This window comes from Suricata suricatta, chromosome 13 (genome assembly GCF_006229205.1).
Source record: "Suricata suricatta isolate VVHF042 chromosome 13, meerkat_22Aug2017_6uvM2_HiC, whole genome shotgun sequence".
In the NCBI taxonomy this organism is placed as follows: Eukaryota; Metazoa; Chordata; class Mammalia; order Carnivora; family Herpestidae; genus Suricata; species Suricata suricatta.
In genome coordinates, this window is record NC_043712.1 from 59,916,459 (window position 1) to 59,939,847 (window position 23,389).

General features: G+C 36.2%; 1 protein-coding gene across 9 annotated transcripts in view; it reads right to left on the reverse strand.

Annotated features, from left to right (window-relative positions):
• The window catches only part of KDM4C (lysine demethylase 4C), a 392,424-nt gene that overhangs the window by 297,999 nt on the left and 71,036 nt on the right, over positions 1–23,389 (reverse strand). For all 9 annotated transcript variants that reach the window (XM_029919878.1, XM_029919877.1, XM_029919876.1 and 6 more), the window contains exons 7-8: positions 10,077–10,180; positions 6,095–6,232 (exon numbers count right to left, since the gene is read on the reverse strand). In XM_029919878.1, the coding sequence (XP_029775738.1) occupies positions 6,095–6,232; positions 10,077–10,180 (242 nt within the window). The remainder of the gene's footprint in view (positions 1–6,094; positions 6,233–10,076; positions 10,181–23,389) is intronic.

Sequence of the window (23,389 nt, forward strand, 5' to 3'; positions counted from 1 at the left end):
TAGAAAAGGATTGAAATAGGGTGCCTTAGTCAGTTAAGCGTCTGACTTCAGTTCAGGTCAACATCTCACAGTTTGTGGGTTCATGCCCCACGTCAGGCTCTGTGCTGATGGCTCCGCCTGGAGCCTGCTTCAAATTCTATATCTCCCTCTTTCTGCCCCTCCCTCACTCATTCTCTCTCTCTCTCTCTCTCTCTCTCTCTCTCTCTCTCTCTCTCTCTCCCTCCCTCCCTCCCTCCCTCCTTCCCTTCCTCCCTCCAATAAATAAAGATTTAAAGAAATCTTTAAAAAAAGGACTGAAATATGAAATGGAATGAAGTCCTACCACAGCTTTTGTATGTAAGAAAATTTATTGATCAAAATTCCTTCTAGATGAAAGGGAAATCAACTTCAAAATTCTATCTTTAAAATTTGTTCAAATTTTGAGGATTCAAATACCAAAATGCTTTAAAATTATATTGTGAAGCAATGCTCCTGAAGTTCATGAGAGAATATTCCCAGCTCTACAGGGCAATTTTTCAACTTTCTAGCATATCATGTTAGTAGATTATCACTTAAAATAAAATTAATGCAAAATATGAAGTATCATTTTGGAGCCACCTTCCCTCCAAAGAAGATAACATTATTTATCGTGCCATAGATAAGTCTCTCACACTACACACATGGTCATAAATACACTACTTCTGATCGTGTAGGTCAGATATGACTGTCCCCAAGACAATCATTCTTTTTTACTCAAGAAAATCAGTACAGTAAATAACTTTTCTTCCCTTCGAGACAATAACAGTGCTTGAGGCTGTTGCAACACAAAAACAAAATATCTTCACAAATGTCTCCAAATAGTCAAGCTGAAAATCTAAGCCAAAGTTTCATTTAACAGCCTGTCAGTTTTTTGATGTGAAGCTAATGAATGCAGTGGCAAACAAATCCATCAAACCTAACATCAAAACAACTGCACTTCATCCTACCAAATGGAAAAATGAAATACAACCTACAGGCCAGCTCTTTGATCCAGCCTAGCCAGAAAGCAGACCTGCAAGTACCACCACAGCTGCTGCACAGAAGTAATCATGGACTCCATTTCACCACAGGAGAGAATGATCCAGAAATGGGAAACATTCATCTCAAATATGCACCAATTCTTATCAATTGCTAAAGTATTACATAGTTTTAAATATCTACCAGGGAAAAAATGTAGCATTTTACACTAGATCACTCTGATGTTCAAACCTATAAAGATGCCTAAAATAAGTAGGTGGTATGTTCCACTCATACTTCAGTTTTGAAAATGGAGGTTTATTAAAAGCCATTCTGCTCTTTATGAAAGCTCCTTAAAGACAAAGAAAACATGTCTGTCTCTTTGTACAAACATGCAGCACTCTCTGAAGCTGAACTCTGCCTAAGCCAGTAGGCAAATGGACACGTGGCAACCTAGAACAATCCTCTCAATATTTCTTCAGTGAAAATCTTACCTCTGAACAATGAAATGAGGAAAAAATTAGATAACCCCCTTGTTAGGTGATTTCTCATAAAGGCAAGGCCCTTCTGTTCTGGGGTATCATGAATGATTTTTCTGAATAAAATCACCAATATCTCCAATATTATCAGTGAACATGGGGTTATCTTTTCAAAACCTAGTATTTTGGTGTATATGTCAATTAAAAAAGAGGCTTTTGTAAAGTTCTTTCCTAAATTGTCAAATTAGAAATACTGGTTTATAATATGTAAATATAACCAGTAGAGACCCCACATTTTGCACCACATTTATTCTGTTCCACAAAGAGACACTGCATTGGAGGCTTTTACAGACCCATATGAACCCCATGTGATGGTAAAGGAGACCTCATTCCCCCTAGTGTTTCCACTGGGAAAAAGCATGCCATTTTTTTAAAATCATCTATTCCCCCCAAAAGCAGAACTCATCATCACCTGTGAATAACTATTCCCTAATAGCTATCATTTAGAATAAACTGGATACAGCAAAGAATTAAGGCAAAAATTTGCTAGTTTATGAATTAATTTTGGGCACCCTCCAAGCCAGATGTCTTTTAAGTGCAGTTTATAATTAATCCATTATACATTTATCCCCCAAAAAGACATAAAAACTAACTGCTTAATTCACAAATTTTCCCAAGACTAAAAACCACACACAAATGCATGGACACATGTATGCACGGAAACATGATACAAGGCTATGTAAAGAAACAGCCTTGGAGATCAATAGAAAATGTGTCAAATAAATTATAAAGACACCAAGATATGTATAAAAATGCCATTACAGAACCCTACAATATAAGATAACTTATTTACTGAGAATAGCCAAGAAAATATTAAAGTTGAGGGATATAATTTTAAAAAGCATTAAGTACGTTTTAGTGAAACATTCAAAACTGTATCCATTACAAATTTAGTTTCCAGTTTTGTTGTTTAAATAACCTTCATTTTTCACTTCATTTTATTTCTTTATTTTGAGAGAGGAAGAAGCAGAGAGAGATGGAGAGACAGAATCCCAAGCAGTCTCAATGCTTGTCAGCACAGAGCCAGACACCAGCTCAGTATCATGAACCATGAGGTCATGACCTGTGCCAAAATCAAGGTTGGATGCTCAACCGACTGAGCCATCCAGGTACCCCTAGTTTCCAGTTTTTATGCAGACTAACTAAAATTAGTTACATCTATTCAAAGTAGATTCTTAATATATCACCATGTCAATTATTAATTGGAACTCTATGGTAGACAGAATATTGCCCCCACCTTCCCACCCCTACCCCCAACAACAAAGATATCCATGTTCTATTCCCTACAATTTGTAAATAGTCATCTTATATGACAAAAGGGATTTGGGGGACTGCTTGCTCTGAAATGTAGACCACCTGGAAGGACCTGAGAGATGCCTCTAGGAGCAAAGACCTGGCTAACAGGCAGCAAAACAATGGGAACTCAGTCCTACAACTGTAAGGAGCCAAATTCAGCCAACAACCTAATTGAGCAAGGGAATGGATTCTTCACTACAATCCCCAGTAAGAAATGTAGTTCTGTAAACACCTTGATTTTTGCTTAGTGAGATTAATATTAGACTTACAGCCTGCAGAACCATGAGATGGTAAGTGGATGTTGTTTTAAACCACTACTTTTATGGCAGTTTGCTCCAATAGCAATAGAAAACAAATACATTTCTCAGAGCAGCAGCAACTCACCAAAATAAAGGAAGGGTGGAGGCAACACCTAAAAACATCTCAAATACATGCAATCTAGTGCAGTATTTACCAAAAACTGCACTATAGCCATTGAACAATTTTGTACCTAGCAAAATACCAGAACCAAGACAGTTGTATTCCTTAACAAAATTGAATGATACAAATAAACGCAGCATTAGTTGATATCCACATACCTAAGGTTTTCTCCCTCTCATAAAAACCTGTGGGTGGAAATAAATAAGTAACTTTCCTAACGACATATGACTAGCCAGAAGAAAAGTTGGGCCTTAGATCCCTGCTTCCTCCAACACAGTGCACTACTTCTTATAGTCTAACAATCCTAGGCTCTGTCAGCAGGGATTTCAGAGGCCCATTACCCACCTCTCTTACTTGGTCACACCCCAGTCCCATTCTACATTAACAAAGAAATGTGGAAACCCACCCAGGACATTTTAGTCCTGGGGAGAAGCTAATCTGGCCAATACCATGAACTAGACCTGAAACTCACAGTAAAAAAGCACCAACTAATTTTCTGGTAACTGAACAGCTGTGATAGCTGACTTACTATGTCAATGATTAAACCTGCAAACTACATTGCACTCATAGGTCTAACAGGAGAACAGGAGAAACCTAATGGAGGACCAGGGGTAGGGGAAGAGGGAAAGAGAGTTGGGCAGAGAGAGGGACGCAAAACTTGAGACTATTGAATACTGAAAAGGAACTGAGGGTTGAAGGGGGACGGGGCGGGGGGAGAGGTGGGGGTGATGGAGGAGAGCACTTGTGGGGAAGAGCAGCACTGGGTTTGTATGGAAACCAATCTGACAATACACTACTTTAAAAAAAAAAAAAAAAAGAAACAAAGAAACAAAAGAATGGCACACAGAGTGCTTCCAGGTTGGTGAACAGGAGAAGGTGCCTGGAGAGCAGTGCACTTAGGGAGGCCATGGCCTCTGCTTCTTCCCACATAACTCACCCTCTATGTTTCTTCCATCTGGCTATTCCTGAGTTATATCTTTTTATAATAAACTGGTAATCTAGCAAATAAAATGTTTCTCTGAAAAAAATAAAATAAAATAAAATAAACCTGCAAACTACAGGGGCACCTGGGTGGCTCAGATGGTTAAGCACCCAACTTTAGTTCAAGCCATGATCTCATGGTTCGTGGGTTCAAGCCCCATGTCGGCTCTGGGCTGACAGCTCAAAGCCTGGAACCTGCTTCAGATTCTCTGCCTCCCTCTTTCTCTACCCATGCCCTGTTCGCAGCTCTGTCTCTCAAAAATGAATAAACACTTAAATAAGCAGAGAAGGACAGATACCATATGTTTGCACTCATAGGTCTAACAAGAGAACAGGAGAAACCTAATGGAGGACCAGAGGGAGGGGAAGAGGGAAAGAAAGTTAGGGAGAGAGAGCGACGCAAAACTTGAGAGACTATTGAATACTGAAAACTAACTGAGGGTTGAACGGGGAGGGGGGAAAAGAGGCGGTGGTGATGGATGACGGCACTTGTGGGGAAGAGCACAGGGTGTTGTATGGAAACTAATTTGACAATAAACTACTTAAAAAATGAATAAACACTTAAAAAACATTTTTTAATTAAAAAAAGAATGCAAACCATAAAATAACATACCTTGCTATTACTATGTGTCTATGGCTCTGTTTCAATATAGATCCAAGCACTACCTCTCTGTGACAGCACTGCAAGTAGCTGGCCAAGGTACATACACTAAGTTTTCTATTTTTTATTAGGTTTATTATAATATTAAGGATGCATAATGGAAAGTAGTTCAGTTCTGTTCCTTTTTAAATTATCCCTTATCAATAGAAATTACTCAGAATAGAAAAAGTCTTCTAATAGCAGAAGCCTTCCTTTTTTCATAAATCCATATAAATGGTTCCTAGGCTGCCAAAGGGCTACACTTTCAATATATTATGTAATTCTCTAACTACACATGTAAATTAAACCTAGTGTTCTCTTCCCTTAATATATTTCTAACTTCACAATGGTTCCACATACAAGTTTTATCAATGCAGAATGAATAACACTCTCTTATATCATGCAATGGCCAAATATAGCCATATAAGTTGTTATGTGTCATTTTCCACTAAATCTGTGTCAATTTTACATACTCTATAAATACATAGTTTCATTCATAGCTACCCTCTGCCAGTTTGTACCCTTGCCTTCAAAGCCATAGGAAAAAAACCAACTTAACATAAGTTACCATCTCTTTGAAGAAATCCTCTATTTAACGCCGTGGGAGGAAATTAATTAAATTTAATGGAAGTTGTTTCTTGTGAATGAAAATACACAGCATGTGAACTAAATTAAATATACTGAGCAGGAGATGCAAATTTTTGTACCAAAGTCAACATAAAGATACATTTCCTGTTAAAGTATGTTCTGCATTACTTTCAAGAAATTTATTTCTGCACTAAGAGCAGTTTTAATCATTTCTTTTCTTCTTACCATCCTCCCTTAACCTCTTACTACAATTTTTACAGATACTTTCATCTATATGTAGTTGTTTTCCAAGCCATGGACTAAATTCAATATGGAGAGAGCCGAGTCTTTACCTAAAATGGAGTCACAGGGAGCCACTGGGAAATCTCACAAAAAAATAATTGGTGGCTTAAGAAAAGAAGCAAACATTAGTTGCATAAAATTACCTCTCAAAGTAAACTGTTCCATATTAATCTCAAAACAGAAAACTGTAGCTACAAATGATAATACAGGTGATGTAAAACAAATGTATCTAGTCTGAAAAAAAAATTACCATGGTGAGAGGCACACAGTATCAATGAGGGGGGGAAAAAGTGCTGCATAGGATCTTAGATTTCCCACTACAATAACCAGGATACATATTTAATTTATGCCTTATTTTTGAGGCATAACTTACCAATTTAGCAACCTTCCCATAGTCAATCCATCTGACTGTAGCAAAATTTGTAGATTCTGCACAGTTGAAACCATGATTAAAACCAGCATGGTAGCCATATGGAAAAGTGATCATAAATTCTCCAGCCTCCTGAGTGATCTGCAGGGTAGAAAACATATAATATTTTCCAATTATCAGACTTTCCAATTTGCAAAGACAATTAAGATATATTTCCTATTAAAAAAAAATGTCATGATATCAGAGTTATCCAGTATAAAAGAAGTTTCCCTAGATCTTTATCCAATCCTTTAATAGGTTTTCAGGAAACTTTAAAGACTTTTCTAAACAGGTTGTGATCTTCTGGCAATGTAGTTCAATCATTCAAACCATAATCAAAGATATTTTGTTTTATTTGAAGATGTCTTTAAGTTATTCAAGTAAATTTGTTCATATTAGCAATCAATGTGTATATTTTTAATACTTTAAAAAAAACATGTTACTGGAGTTATTTCACAGGACATAATTTGACTGATGTTTGTTAGAGCTAAAAAGAACTTTGATAATTCATGCTCAACAGGCTTTACTATTAATTCTGTTGCTAAAGAGTTGCTGGTATTCACCAAATTATTCATAATGTTCAGAATACATTTAATTAACTGTGTTCCATTTAATAATAAAATTTATTATGTGTAAGTGCATATTATGTGTATGTGTAAGTGCATCTTCAAATATAATAAAAGTAACTTGAATAAACCAGTCAGAGCTTAAAGACAAACATGAAAAATATAGTTATTCCATTCCTATTCATTAAAGACTTATGGCCTTGTATAATCACTGAAACACACAAAATACACCATGAGCTATAGAAAAAAAGTAAAGCAAAAAATTTTGGTGCTATTTTTTAAAATTTACCTATGCTATGATGGATTATCAAATTTATTATCCATGGTTCATTTTTAGCTCTAAAATGTTGAGAAATGAATATGTGGGTATGTACATGTGTGTAAACATTCAGGAGACATACTGTATAAATACAGGTGTACACGATGCAATTCAGTTGTCATTTTAGGGATGCAAAAATGTTGTGTGTGTGAGTATTTTCTTTCCCAACAATCCTGAAATGTATCTCATCACCTTCTCCCCCATGACAGCCCAGCAGGTGTTCTATCGCAACGAGAAGCAACTCAGCTGCCACCTGGCAGGCAGAGAATGGCTATCAGTGTTCAACATGGTCCCAGTTTCATCATCCTGAGCCACATAAAAACACAGCCTGATTCTCTCCTTTCCTGGTCTCACTGAATTTCATTAATTATAATTGTGCTTGGAAAGTAGGCACTTCCCTGTACTATGTGATCAAATAAAACTCACTCTGGTCAACTGTTTATAACCCTACATAGATGGGGGAAGAGGGTAGGGCTGCTGTCTTTGGGATAAGGAGACTATCCTCACTACTCCACTGAACCCCACCCACATCTTTTTCTACTCTACCTAGAGAATCCTGCTCTTGCCATGTTGAAAACAAGCATGTGTTCCCATTGAATAGCACTCTAAATTTTATGCTTCTGTATAATTTCTAGAAACTGGTCAGTCCCAGTTAGATAAAATACAAGGCTAACTTACTGCCTTTGTGTAATATACAGGTCAGAAAATAGAGTGACAGAAAAGAACAGTCCCTTTTATTATAAAACTAAACAATCACAATTGCATATAATAAAAGTTGAAAAGTGCACATGATCTAAAAGCAGTATGTGTGTTAAATATACTTTTTCATATATATACAAATATATATGGACATATATGTATGATTATGTGAAAATACACTGAAAGGAGGAAAATAATGTTACTCCAACTGCGAAATGATTGCCTAAAGAGAGGGTCGAACTGAGGAGAAAGAACGTGTCCATATAACATATACTGCCAAGCCTTCATATAGATGATCCCTTTTCATCCTCTTAATAGCCCTATTAAGTAGGTACTATTGTTATCATCATTTTTCAGCTAAAGAAACTGAGGCTTAGAAAAATTATGTAATTTTCCCAAGTGACAAAATCAGGAATGAATTTGAGAAGTTTAATTTGGGAAAGCCCACACTATTCTGCCCCACGTTACATTATCATTACCAGAGAATATGCTCCTTGAGGAGCACAGAGTTATCAGACATCCTTCTTCAACATAGAAGGGGAAGTGGCACTATTTCGTATGAAAAACTGCAATTGCCAATCAGATGGTGAGACACTGATGTCGTCAGAAGCCACAAAATATCCCATCCTCAAGAGACCAGAGGAGAGCCTGGTACATCTATGTACCAATCACCTTGGTGATTTGCCAAGTAGTACTAAGGAGCCACAGCCCAGAGAGAGGTACAGGAGCACCTGCCTCCTCCTCCCAAAGACCTTGGAAAGGAGCCAGACGCCCCAAGGCCTCCATCCTGGGGAAATAAACCAATCCCCCAATCCTGCTACTAAAATAATCACCTCTCCAAAGACCAGCTTGATCCATTATCTATCATCAGCCCTAAAATCATAAAGGATTTTCTGTCCTTAGGAGACCCTAGCCCACTCATTCTCCTGTCTTCTAAAACTCTAACTTAAAGTGTCTAATCAAGCTAATGCCAATCACCTAAAAGAAACACTCGCTGATGATGTGTCTGAGACTGAAAAACCCCCTGCCCAGAGGTACCTGTAGTAAGACATAGCCCCACCGCGGCAGTGGCCCATCTCAGGGACACAATCCCTGCTCTCTGTAACATCAGGCACTGTGACAGTGCTGCAGCTCATCACCAGCCTCTCTCCACATCCATCTACATCTTCCACAGTGCTCATCTCAGAGGCACACTTTCCATCATGGGTAAGACTATGTAAGTAAAACATTTGTGAGAACATCCCTGTCACATAAGACAGATGAGTTTCATCTTATGCGTGAATACAGCATAAGATGGTTTGTGAATGAACATGGACCCCCTCAAGCTGGAGAATGATTCCTGGTCCTTGCAAAAATTCCACTTTGAACAAAGCTGGGGATGGGAGGTATAATGAAGAGGGTACAGCTATTTAATATTTCTACAAGGAGCTCCTCTGAGAGGGAGCTTTCACTTATCTGGTCAAAAGGGTTTTTTTGTTTTTTGGGGTACCTGGGTAGGTCAGTCAGTTAAGCATCTGACCTTGGCTTAGGTCATGATCTTGCAGTGCGTGAGTTCGAACCCTGTGTCCAGCTCTATACTAATAGCACGGAGTCTGAAGCCCGCTTTGAGTTCTGTTTCTCACTCTCTCTCTCTCTCTCTCTCTCTCTCTCTCTCTCTCTCTCTCTCTGCCCCTCACCCACTGTCCCTCTCTTTCAAGAATAAACATTTTAAACAATTAAGTGTTTTTGTTTTTTTCATTTTAGCTTCTTCACATAAAAGTTCTCATGCTCCATAATGATGACTCAATAACTACCCATGGACACAGAAATAGAGGAATCTAGCATGCATTGAGTCTTATAGAACTTAATCTTTAGAAATATTCCAGAGAAGCAATATCTGATTATTAAATCATCGGGCAATTTTATCCATAATGAAATTTCCATTGTATTATGTCTGAATGTATTTAGAAGCAACATACTGGTATCATAATCATTGACTCTATACAACCAAACTGCTAATAATAATTGTTGCATATTCTTTTTAAAAAATAGATCACATATATATAAATTATGTTATTCACATAAAAGACTTCAGTGTACAAGTGCTACATCTTATTTTGTTGAATGTCTGCATTTTATTTTCAGTACTGTTATAAGTGAACTATAACCAGCAAGAAATATCTAGTCAATGTATTCTGAAATAAAAGTAATTTCAATTTAGTACTTAGACAAATAATTATGTTATAAAATAAGAATCTAAATTTTTCTACCCACAACCTAAAATTCCTATTTGAAGTTGAGAATATATTAGTCTGTGTAACATTTGTCTTAAATATAAATACTACACACACGAAAGGAATGTTAAAGGGTAATACTAATATACCTTGTCAAAGGGTATACCATACTTCTTCAGTACTGAGGGAGATATCAGTGTCATCTTGTGGCGAAGGAATGCATCACACCCTTGAGAACTGCTTGGGAAAAAACCTAAATGGAAACAAATATAAGTAGTACTGTATCAATTATGTTAAAATTTCAGATAGGTTTTGTAAAGTTTATGTTCTAGTATTCTCACAGAATGACAGCTTTATGCAAATAGAGACCAACTCCGCCATCAAAAAAAAAAAAGAAAGAAAGAAAGAAAAGAAAAAGAGGAAACCCTGGTATTAAAAACTAGAGTCAGAATTCTTAAAAGCTAAGAAATACATATTTATATCACTAAAGGTTGACCTTCTTTACAAAAAGAACTCCCAAGAATTGTTTTCATAATATATAAAATTACTAAGCTTTACAAGTTTCAATGAACAAGTTTTAATTCAATCTGCCTTATAACTGATAAATGTGTAAATAAAGAACCTCTCATTTTAAAAAAGGCTTCTAGAAATGATCATTTCAGATGCAACTGTCCCAATGCCTGGCAAAAACAGACACACAATAGTCTTCTACCTTTCTGTGTTTCTTTTCATCAATTTACAATAGTAAATACAATAGTGTAGATAATGCTACTATAAACAGAGGGGTGCATGAATCCCTTTAAATTGGTAATTTTGTATTCTTTGGGACATTTTTACTCATATGTAGAATCTAAGAAACAAAACAAAGAGCAAGGGGAAAAAAAGAGAGAGACAGGCAAACCAAGAAACAGACTCTTAACCATAAAGAACAAACTGATGGTTATCAGAGGAGAGGTGGGTGGGGCATGCATGAAATAAATGATGGGGATTAAGGAGTGCACTTTGTGATGAGCACTGGGTGAAAGTGTTGGATCACTATATTGTACACCTGAAACTAATATTACACTGCATGTTAACTAAAATTTAAATAAAAACTAAAAAAAAAAAAGTTAGCTATCAATTTCCTGAACCACCTTCCTGGCAAGCGCCAGTCAAATGCTTGGACACCTGCCCCACCAGCCTGTGTGAGAGCTATGTTTTGAGGAGTCCCTTAAATGAGGAAGCTTAACATGTAGCAACCCTTTCACTCAACAGTATATCATGGACCAAACACAATTATTTTTCTCCACCACTTACTCCATCCCTGTAGTTCTGTCTGAGGCAGACTCTCATTAATTCAGCTATGGTAGGCCAAAGGAAAATGAGAATGCATGATGCCCCACTCTTCACCTTCCGCAGTCACAGGGAAACACGACCGTGCCAAAGACACAGGAAAGCAAGAAGGGAAAGGCACACATAGAAAAGACACAGGAGAATCCTAGAGAGAAAACCCAGACAGAAAAAAAGAACTCACCAGAAAAACAAGGGGATGCATATGAGCAAAGCGGGAAGAAGCAGAGATGCTGTTTTTAACTCCTTTACGGCCAAAATGAAGAGAAAACCACTGGAAATGTTACATCTAACTCTGTGCTTCACTACATGCAAACAGGTCAAGTGTGTGACCAATTTGATAAAAGGATCACCAGTACTCATTAACTAACCATGAACCGTTTTTAACCTCATGGAGGTGTTTCATAAGAATATATTTAAAGTAAATAAGACTTTATTGATGCCACCATGGAGTATGTGCTCATCAGAAGGAAATAAATCAGCCAGCCAGAAAAGAGCCATTAGGTCATAAGGAACCACCTGCAAAAAAGGTAGCATGTCCTGCTTAAATGTCTGCACTTGAATTTTTAAAATAGTTGGAAATATTAAAAAGTACATGCCAAAGGAAACAACAGAAATACTGCTATTCCTTATAATACCAATGAGAACAAAAGGAATAATTTTGCCCTATATTGTCATTTGATGCAGCCCTCTGTTTATGGTTAATACTTATTATACATGAGTAGAAAATAAAACATTATACCAAATAAGCAACCCAATGAAAAAATGCAGACTTTAGTGACTGGAGAGAAAATACAACACTAGTGTAATGGCCATATCCACAAAATAAGAAGTCCTGAGTCTTACACCACAGACAGTAAAGCACAGTGGAGTGGGCCCCAAACACACAACCCATGGAAATATTTTAATATTATAATTCAAGCAGATTTAGCAAATTTTTCAAATCTGTATCTTTTTGCTCCTAAATGAATTGACTTTTAAATTAAAATAATGAAGAAAGAGGAGTCTATTTCATTTTCTTTGATACAGATTTGTAATAAGGACGTGAACAATGTGGTGACTGGTCATAAGTTAAATTGGAAAACCACTGGAGGAAGGTAATTTACAGTATATTAAAAACTTTCCATTGGTTTAGAATTTATATTTACAACAGACTATCAGAATTATATTTGACATCACTGAAAAACACCTTATATACAGCACAAATTATGTTCAAAGCATGTGTCTCAAAATGAATTTTACCTCAAAATATCTGCAGTACATAGTTCATATTCACCCTCACTCAACAGTGCATGAAAAGTATGTTATTTAACATATAAGCAAGCCAGTAAAATCAGAATACTTGTAGATACAAAATGATATTTTTAAAAACTCAGAACTATGTTGGCTGAAGAAATTCTACTATCTTTCATAATTAGTTTAAAAAATGCTTTGGAATTGCCTGCATAAAACACAACAAAAAAATCTGATAGAAAAGATAACACTTAAGTGAAAAATTCAACTTAAGATGATTTGAGTTTTTCAAGAATCACAAAAAAAAAAAAACATAGCATGTGTTAAAGTTTTTGCAAGTACGTTCTTTAAAATATGCCGTTCAGAATCATTTTTCTACTCTAATATTTGCTTTCTTGATGTTCTCTTTTTAAAGTTTTGAATAATTTATTTGTAAAAAGTAGTCTCTAAAAGTTATATTTTAATGTTACTACTATAACATTCCATAAAATTTTCCAGTTTAGCAGTCACAGTCTTTTCATGAGCTTAGAAATCAAGAAGTTCCAATAAGGAAAAAGCTCTACATTGACCCTTCAATGATCTAGTAGTGGAAACAGCAGCTAGCATCCCACTGCCACACCTCACATCCATGTTCATTAGCTGATATACTAGGTGTGGAACACACAGAATAAACCTGCCGCATCTTTCTGCAGCATTTACTTTTGCCATGTTAGGTCACCTGGTTTATTCTTACATAAAAAACAGTCACGCAAGACACAAAACCTGCGTGACTGTTGTGGGTGGTGAGGTTTTACTCTCTTCTGTAGGGATATTTTAGTAAAAATATTTAAAAGAAACTATGCTATGGAATTTTTGTATAACACCTATCCAATCTCGTCTTACAGGTGCTTAACATACAAGCTTACTTGAGCACTAACTTTCTTCTCTCCTTTACCATTCTGAAAAAACACACACCTTTTCACTGATATTAAACAGCAGAGCTAAATTTTAGACCAAAGACCTAATTGTTTGAAATATTTAAAGCCACCTTCATCTTATCCACATGGCCAACAAAACAAGAGAGAATAGTAGTTGTGAAGAACTTGCTGAGTCTTACTGGGACATGGATTCCAAACACAACTTCAACACTCATGTAGCTTTGAACAGTCATGTAATCTCTCAGCTCCTCAGTTTCCCCATCTGTACAATTAGGATGCTATTATTATCTTCCTCACTGGATTCTTTTTTTCCAGCTTTATTGAGATATAACTCACATGTAACTCACATGTATAAGTTTAAGGCATACAGAGTAAGAATTTGACTCATGTATATATTGTGAAATGATTACCACAATAAGTTCATTGTTAATATCCATCAGTTCATATAGTTATAGTTTCTTGTAATGATAAATTATTTTAATTATAGTTATATCATAAATTTTATATCATAATTATAAATGATATATCATCATAAATGATGATATAGTTTTTCACATATGATAAAAACTTAAAATCTACTCTCTAAGCAACCTTCACATATACAATATAATATTACCTATAGCCACCATACTATACAGCATATCCCCAAAACTTATTCTTCCTATAACTTTAAGTTTATACCTTTGACCACCTGAACCCATTTCCCTTACCCATCACCTCTGGGAACTACCACCAAAATCTGTTCTCTATATCTATATGTTCAGTTTTTTTAGATTCCACATGTGAGATCATCCAGTATTTGTCTTTCTCTGTCTGACTTATTTCACTTAGTATAACAAATTCAACATTTATCCATGTTGCTACAAATGGTAGAATTTCCTTCTTATGGTTGAATGATACTCACATTCAACACATTTGCTTTATCCATTCAAATGTCAATGGACACTTAGATTGTTTCTATGTCTTGGCTACTGTGAATATTGCTGCAATGAATAAGAGTGGAGATATCTTTTCTAAACAATGATTCCACTTCCTTTTCATATATATCCAGAAGAGAAATTATTGAATCATACAGTAGTTATAAATTTAATTTTTTTAAGTTTGTTTATTTTGAGAGAGAGAAAAAGAGAGAGAGTGAGCATGAGAGGGGCAAAGAGGAAGAGGGAGAGAGAAAATCCAAAGCAAATTTTGCACTGTCAACACAGAGCCCAATGTTGGGCTCAAACTCGCGAACTGTGAGATCATGACCTGAGCCAAAACCAAGAAGTCAGATGCTTAACTGACTGAGCCACTCTGGTGCTCCTATATTAAATTTTTTTGAAAAAACTCCATACTGTTTCCTACAGTGGCTGTCCTCACTGGATCATTATAAGAATCCAACACGAAAATGTGCAAATAACTTAGCCATAGTCAAAAGGTAGAAGCAACCTAAGTGTCTATCAATTGATTAATGGTGAACAAAAAGTGAAAATACCCACACAATGAAATATTACTGAGCCACAAAAAAGAATAAAATACTGATACATACTATAAAATGGAAAACATGATAAGTGAAAGAAGGTCGCATACTGTATGATTCCATGTATACTGAAATACTCTGAATAGATAAATTCCTAGAGAGAAAGCACACTAGTGGTTGTCAGGGACGAGGGAGAAGTACTGATTAATAGATACAGGGTTTGTATGTAGGTGATGAAATTCTCTTGGAACTTGACAGAGGTGATGATAGCACAATAAGAATATGCCTGGGTGGCTCAGTTGGTAGAACATCTGAGTTGTGAGCACAGGCCCCACATTGGGCATGGAGCCCATCTTAAAATAAAAAAAAGAATATACTAAATGCCACTGAATTTTACACTTCAAATGCTTATAGTTGGTTTTAATATTATGTGAATTTTGCCTCAATTTAAAAAAAAAAAAAACTTGGAGCACCTGGGTGGCTCAGTCGATTAAGCGTCCGGCTTCGGCTCAGGTCATGATCTCACGGTTCGTGGGTTCAAGTCCCGAGTCAGACACTGTGCTGACAGCTAGCTCAGAGCCTGGAGCTGCTTCAGATTCTGTGTTTCCCTCTCTCTCTGACCCTTCCCTGCTTGCACTGTCTCTCTCTGTCTCTCAAAAATAAATAAAAAGCATTAAAAAAATAACTTGGTGTCACCAAAAACCATAAAATATCTAGGAATAAACCTAACCAAAGAGATTAAAAATCTATAAACTGAAAACTATAGAAAGCTTATGAAAGAAATTGAAGATGACACAAGAAAATGGAAAAATAGTCCATGCTCATGGATTGGAAGAACAAATATTACTAAAAATTTGATACTACCCCAAGCAATCTCTGTATTCAATGCAGTCTCTATCAAAATAAAACTAGCATTCTTCACAGAGCTAGAAAAAACTATCCTAAAATTGTACAGAACAAGAAAAGACCCTGAATAGCCAAAGCAATCCTGAAAAATAAAACCATTACAATCCTGGACTTCAAGATGTATTACAAAGCTGAAATCATCAAGACAATATGGTACTGGCACAAAAACAGACACTCAGATCAATGGAACAGAACAGAGAACTCAGAAATGGCCCCACAAACATATGGCCAACTTATCTTTGACAAAGCAGGAAAGAATATCCAATGGAATAAAGAGACTCTTCAGTAAATGGTGCTGGGAAAACTGGACAGTGATATGAGAAAAATGAACCTGGACCACTTTCCTACACCATATATAATAAACTCAAAATGGATGAAAGACCTAAATATAAGACAGGAAGCCATCAAAATCCTACAGAAGAAAGCAGGCAAAAACCTCGTTGAACTTTGCTGCAGCAACTTCTTATGTCTCCAGGGGCAAGGGAAACAAAAACAGAAATAAACTATTGGGACCTCATCAAAATAAAAAACTCCTGCACAGAAAAGGAAACAATCAGCAAAACTAAAAGGCAACTGATGGAATGGGAGAAGATATTTGTAAATGACATGTCAAATAAAGGGTTAGTATCCAAATCTATAAAGAACTTATCAAACTCAACATCCAAAAAACAATCCAGTGAAGAAATGGGCAAAAGACATGAATAGACACTTCTCCAAAAAGACATCAAAAGGGCTAACAGACACATGAAAAAAATGCTCAATATAACTCATCATCAGGGAAATACAAATTAAAACCACAAATAGATACCACCTCACACCAGTCAGGCTAAAATTAATAGCTCAGGCAACAATAGATGTTGGTGAGGATGTGGAGAAAAGGATCTCTTTTGCACTGCTGGTGGGAATGAAAACTCATACAGCCACTCTGGAAAACAGTATAGAGGTTCCTCAAAAAATTAAAAATAGAACTACCCTATGACCCAGCAATTGCACTCCTAGGTATTTATCCAAGGGATACAGGTGTGCTGTTTCAAGGGGCACATGTACCCCAATGTTTATAGCAACACTATCAACAACAGCTAAAGTATGGAAAGAGCCAAAATGTCCATTGACAGATGAATGATAAAGAAGATGTGGTATGTATACATATATATACATACATACACACACCAATATGTATACAATGGAGCATTACTCAGCAATCAAAAAGAATGAAATCTTGCCATTCACAACTATGTGGATCGAACAAAAGGTATTATGCTAAGCAAAATTAATCAGCGAAAGACAAATATCATATGACTTCACTCACATGAAGAATTTAAGATACAAAACATATGAACATAAGGGAAGAGAAGCAAAACTAATATAAAAACAAGGAGGGGGACAAAACATAAGAGACTCTTGAATACAGAGAACAAACAGGATTGCCAAAGGGGTTGTGGGGGGGTGGGCTAAATGGGTAAGGGCCATTAAGTAAGACACTTGTTGAGTTGAGCACTGAGTGTTATACATAGCAATGAATCATGTAGCAAACAGCTTAAAAAAAAGGAAAAGAAAGAGAGAGAGAAAGAGGAAGAAAGAAGAAAGAAAGAAAGAGAAGGAAGGAAGGAAGGAAGGAAGGAAGGAAGGAAGGAAGGAAGGAAGGAAGGAAGGAAAGAAAGAAAGAAAAAAAGAAAGAAAGAAAGAAAAGAAAGAAAGAAAGAAAGAAAGAAAGAAAGAAAGAAAGAAAGAAAGAAAGAAAGAAAGAAAAGAAAAGAAAAGAAAAGAAAGGAAAGGAAGGAAGAAGGAATAAGGAAAGAGAAAAAAACTTGTTGGTATACTTGACAGAGTAAATTTCAGTAAATAGTAAGTATTCTTTTTATCCCTCATTTAAACTGTACTAAAAACCATATGATCCTGTCGATAGATGCAGAAAAAGCATTTAACAAAAAACAGCACCCTTTCTTAATAAACTGTACTGACTCCAGTCATCATGTTCGTTCAACAAATCTTCCTTTTCCACTATCTCTGCAGCCTGCTAGCTGAATCACAGTCCCAAGAAACCTACAGAGCTGACTGGGGGTGTTTTCATGAAAGGTCAATGGTTACTAAGCCTTAAAAACAGTCTCATTTCCAGGACACCTGGGTTGAACATCTGACTCTTGATTGTGGCTCAGGTCATGATCTCACAGTTCATGAGTCTGAGACCCACATTGGGCCCTGCGCTGACAGTGTGGAGCTTAGATTCTGTCTACCTTTCTCTCTGCCACTACCTCACTCGCTCATCATTCTCTTTCTCTCTCCATCTCTCTCTCTCTCAAAAATAAGCAAACATCAAAAGAAAAAAAGCTTTAAAAAACTGTCTCATTCCCTTGAGCCTTCTGACCTAAACCTAACAGTTCTAGTCATAAGTAACAAACTTCGTCCCCAAAAAGGTTATAACAGTCAAACACAACCTGAATTAAACCATACTGATTCACTTTTAACTTTGTATTCACTTATAGATTCTTCCATCTGTTCTCTAACTCTATTGTTTTAAAATTAAACATCAAATTTTAGCCTGGATTCCAAATTAATACCTACAGTTGTAAAAACCCTATACAACTAGAAAGTCCAGAGTGAGAAGACAATCACTTATTTCACACTTCAAGCTATGGATATCAATAAGGACAACCACTTTACAACTTATTCCCCCCACACCAACTCCTGCCCACAAGTAACACATTAGGGTTTCTGTGACAGGTAAATCATGAACTCCCAACAAAATGGTATCTGATTTGGAGGTAAAAAACAAAACAGAACAAAACAAAACTGGAAGAATACTTTGGAAAAACAGACTAAGTTTCCAAGGAGCAAAATAGTTTAAATATATATTTTATAAAGAATCAACTCTTGTGGTTATAGCATCCAAGAGAAGGGAAGAGCAATAATACAAACTTTTAATGGGCTGCTTAAATAACTTGATTTATAGGATCTATACCTCATTTATACTATCTACAAAGATAGGACCCTGTCAGCTGCCAAATCCTTAACAAGCCAAAGACCATAGTTTTGCTTGTTTTTTAAGATATTTTAAAGTGGTAAGCAAGCAAAGATGGTCTTTGGAGCCATTCTTCCAACCCAAACATGTTAGAGGGTGAAGATGTAGTATGATAAAAAGCACGCACTCCAGAGCTCCCAACAGAGCCCTGAAGCCCAAAAAGTTTCCCATAATAACCTTTGCTAAGACTAACAAAGTACTGTGGGACATCTGGGCGGCTCAGTCAGAAACGTCTGACTTCAGCTCAGGTTATGATCTCTCAGTTCATGACTTTGAGCCCTGCATCAGGCTCTGTGCTGACAGCTCAGAGCCTGAAGCCTGCTTCAGATTCTGTGTCTCCCTCTCTCTTTCTGCCCCTCCCCTACTTGCACTCTGTCTGTCTCTCTCAAAAATAAATGAACAATTAAATTTTAAAAGAAGACTAACAAAGTACTGCTAGGAGTTGTGCAGCATGGGAAGTTCAGAATCCATAAGCCTTCTCAAGGAATAGGTTGCATCCACTGAATACAATGTCCTGTATTCAAAGGAAAAGTGATCATATGTGAGAAGCATTACTTTAAGTGAAAGAAGGCACAGGAGTCTACATACTATAAAATACTATTTTTAGGGACAGAAATCAGATTAGTTGTTGCCAACGACTTTGGGAAGGGATTAACTGGAAAATGGCACAAGAGAAGCTTTTCAGGGAATTGGATATGTTCTGTATATTGATGATGATGGTAATTATATCACTGTACATATTTGTCAAAACTCACTGAACTGTATATTTAAAGGGGTTGGCTTTTGCTGTAAGTACATCATACCACAATTAATCTGACCTCCCAAAATAATCATTAAATGTTTTTAAATTGTTTTAGAGGTAGAGCAGATCTACTCTAAAAATATATTCTTTCCTTCAGATAAAAATTTCTCCAAACTGTCTGTTGGTTTCTATTTTCTAATATATTGGCTATTATGAAGGAGTTCCTTTAAAATTCCAATCTTATATGACAAACATAAACACATACTGTTGCTATTAAATCACCAAAGTTTCAGCCTTGGAAAAAGATTAAAAATCAAAGTTTAGTAACTATTTTTATAGATTTGAGAATACTAGTTTGGAGAAGTTTAAATTAGTTGTTAGTCACTTAGGAAACAAAGGATGAAGGGAAGAAAGGAATGAGAAAAGATGAAGGAATCAGACATGTAAAATATATGCCCACATTAGCAAAAGATTTTATAATGATTTCATTTAAATATAATTGAAATTTACCCAAGTATGCTTTGATAGAGTTTTTATAATGGTGTGTACAATATTCATATGACTGATAGGCTTAAAAATAAATAACAGCCATACAAACAAATGGTAAGGGAAAGAATATAGAAAAGGGACATGGAAGGATGGCTTCTGTGAGAAGTGCTTTTAGATAGATGTATTAAATTTACATATGAAATTTCGTAACAAATTTATTAATGAAAAGAACCAATGAGCTACAGTATGTGGGAGAAACTTGGTAATTTTTACCCATATCCCTACTTAAAACGTCAACTTTAGAGATATAGTTATAGTTGACCTCTCTGTGCTTGCTACTATTTGTGGTGCTATTAATTCAGATTGGGTAGAAAATTATCACACTGTAAGGTTCATTCAGCTCTACGTGTCTCATCATTTATCAAAACAGGCTTCACTCTGCTGTAAGTGTCCCACGACCCACCAACATCACTAGTAGTAGAGACAGAGCTCCATGGAGCACTCCAGACGAGCACCAGGAGAAACTTACACTGATCATGGCCTAGAGAAGGATGATGGTTCTCCTAAACAACCACCTTATTTTATCTCCTGAACACAGTACACTATGTAAGAGTTAAGTATTTTTCCATTTCAAGCTGGCTGTCAGAACATTTAGAGTTCAAATTTCTACCCAGTTTAACAAGTATTTGGGTGATATGGTTTCTTATTACATTCCTAACACCACTTTGTTTCAGATCCCACTTCTGTCCCCGTGACATGATACATGGACCACACAGGCATAGATCAAGGACTCCCCAAGCCAAATACTTAAAAACTCAAATAGGTCATAGTCAAGCTAACCAGAATTTTACTGGCTCAGCTTCCAACCGCAGAATCAAAGTACTTTTTTTTGGGGGGGGGGTATTTATTTTTGAGACAAAGAGAGACAGAACACGAGTGGGGGAGGGGGAGAGAGAGAGAGGGAGACACAGAATCCGAAACAGGCTCCAGGCTCTGAGCTGCCATCACAGAGCCCACTGCGGGGCTCGAACTCACGAACCATGAGATCATGACCTGAGCCGAAGTCAGACACTTCACCAACTGAAGCCACCCAAGTGCCCAGAATCAAAGTATTCTTAAGTTCCCTCCTTGCTAGCTGACATTTCCTTCCTGAATTCTTCCTTTCCATTCTCTGCTGTTTTTAAGAAAGTTGTCTTCGACCCTACATTCAAATTATGCTAGCTTGGTGTATGTTATATATTATTGCCCAATGTCTAAAATCTTTCTAGGAACGTGGCTCGGTATAAAATATTCAGATATATTTAAACATGGACAGTGATATCTGACATCAAATCATGAGGAAATTAAGTTTAGGGCCTGTTGCACCATTCTTAATGTAACTCAGTTGATAGAAAGATGAAAATAACATACCCTGACACACTACACATTGATCTCTATGCCTAAGGCATGAGTTAGGCATGAAAGCAGAGAATACATAACTGAACTTCTTGATTTTTTATGGCTTAGGGAGCCCCTTAAAATTGACTTATTTATAAACAGGAGTATTTTTATTTATTAGCCTTTCAAAACAAGGTACTTTAATATGATATTTTCAAGACCATCAGCTAAATGAATGCTTAAGGGAATAATGTATTTATCATTTGGAGAGCTGATAAAAGTTATATTTTCCTAATTCCAAGACAGAGATATGATAACAGATCAATTTGGAATATTTTCATAAAACTAAAATGACTTGTTATTTATTGCTGCTCTTCTAGTCTCCTGACAGCAGGTTCACAATCTTTTGGGTCAAACCCTCTGAAGGGATTTAAAGATGGCTTCCCAGAAATCCATATAAATGACCAATTTTGAGCATAATTTCAGAGAGTCCACATAGTGCCTGCATCACGCCCACAAGACCCTTGTCCACCTCCTGTAATCAGGCTAAGGCTCTCTGCTCCACAGGCTTAAATTCAAGACTACTAGTCATTAGGGGCGCCTGGGTGGCTCAGTCTGTTCAGCATCCGGCTTCGGCTCAGGTCATGATCTCAAGGTTTGTGGGTTTGAGCCCTGTGTCGGGCTCTGTGCTGACAGCTAGCTCAGAGCCTGGAGCCTGCTTCAGATTCTATGTCTCCCATTTTCTCTGACCCTCCCCTGCTCGTACTCTCTCTCTGTCTCTCAAAAATAAATAAAAGACATTTAAAATTTAAAAAAAAAAGACTACTAGTCATTAAAACACACACAAAACTATTAAAAACTATTTTAAAAAAGCAAATTAATCCTTCATAATAATGACTCTTCTGTTCTTTTTTGCCACATGTTGTTTTAATAAGTCACAACTAAAATACTTGCTACAAGTAAGTAGAAGAATCAATTTATTCACTTCTACCATACTGTCATCTAAAACAAGATTCCTGCTGATTATGCATACTTCCAAACTCAGACGCACAGAGCCCTAACTCACATACTCTTTTCCCAGTAACCAAAATTTTGACCACAGTAAATCATCTTCAATTTTTTTAATGCTGGCATTTTATTCACAATAAAAAACTAATGGAATACAGTCCTTCACAAAAATTTTTAGTCATTCCCAATTTACTTTAATCCATATGTTGCTTAACTCAATAGAACAGCAAAGATATTGTCTTCTCTCTAAAATAGATGAGATTTAGATGGTCTAAAAAGTGAAAATGTTCAAAACTGTCATTCGTGATTTAACATTATATCTCTATTCTCCTTTATATTTTCCATTCACTTGTATCAAACCAAAAATTAGAAAGAATGTAATGGCATTATAGGCAAATATAACAAGTATAAAAATTGCAACAATTCACTTGAGTTTTTTTTATTATACTTACATCCACATAATATTGGGGAAAAACTATATAAATGCAAAAGCAGCTGAAGGGCAAAATCAAACTCCTGGCTTTATTAGATGCAGGCTTAATGTCTTTCAGATAAAATATTTGTAGGTGCCACAGTCAATCAAGATTTCAATAGAAACCAAAGATGAAAGCATTCATGCATAAAAGGCAAGTGTGATAATTATGATGTGCAGACAAGATAATGGAAAATATCGCAGGCTGCTTTTCATTTTACATATCAAGTGCTGCCTTGACCTAGACATCCTATAATGTTCCATCACATTTACTGCATTATTTTATCATTTTAATTATTTAGCAGAATTCAATTAATTTGGCTGACATTTGGTCAGTGGATGGGATTCCTCTACTGTCTCATAGGGTCTTTTCCCTGTGTCATTTTTCAAAATAATCCTGCAAAATAGTTTTGAATAAACATGTAATTGATTTAAAGTTCTTGTTCATCCTTCAAGTTTATTAACCTCTTACTGATTAAACAAATGGCACCCACTTTCTTAGAATGTCATT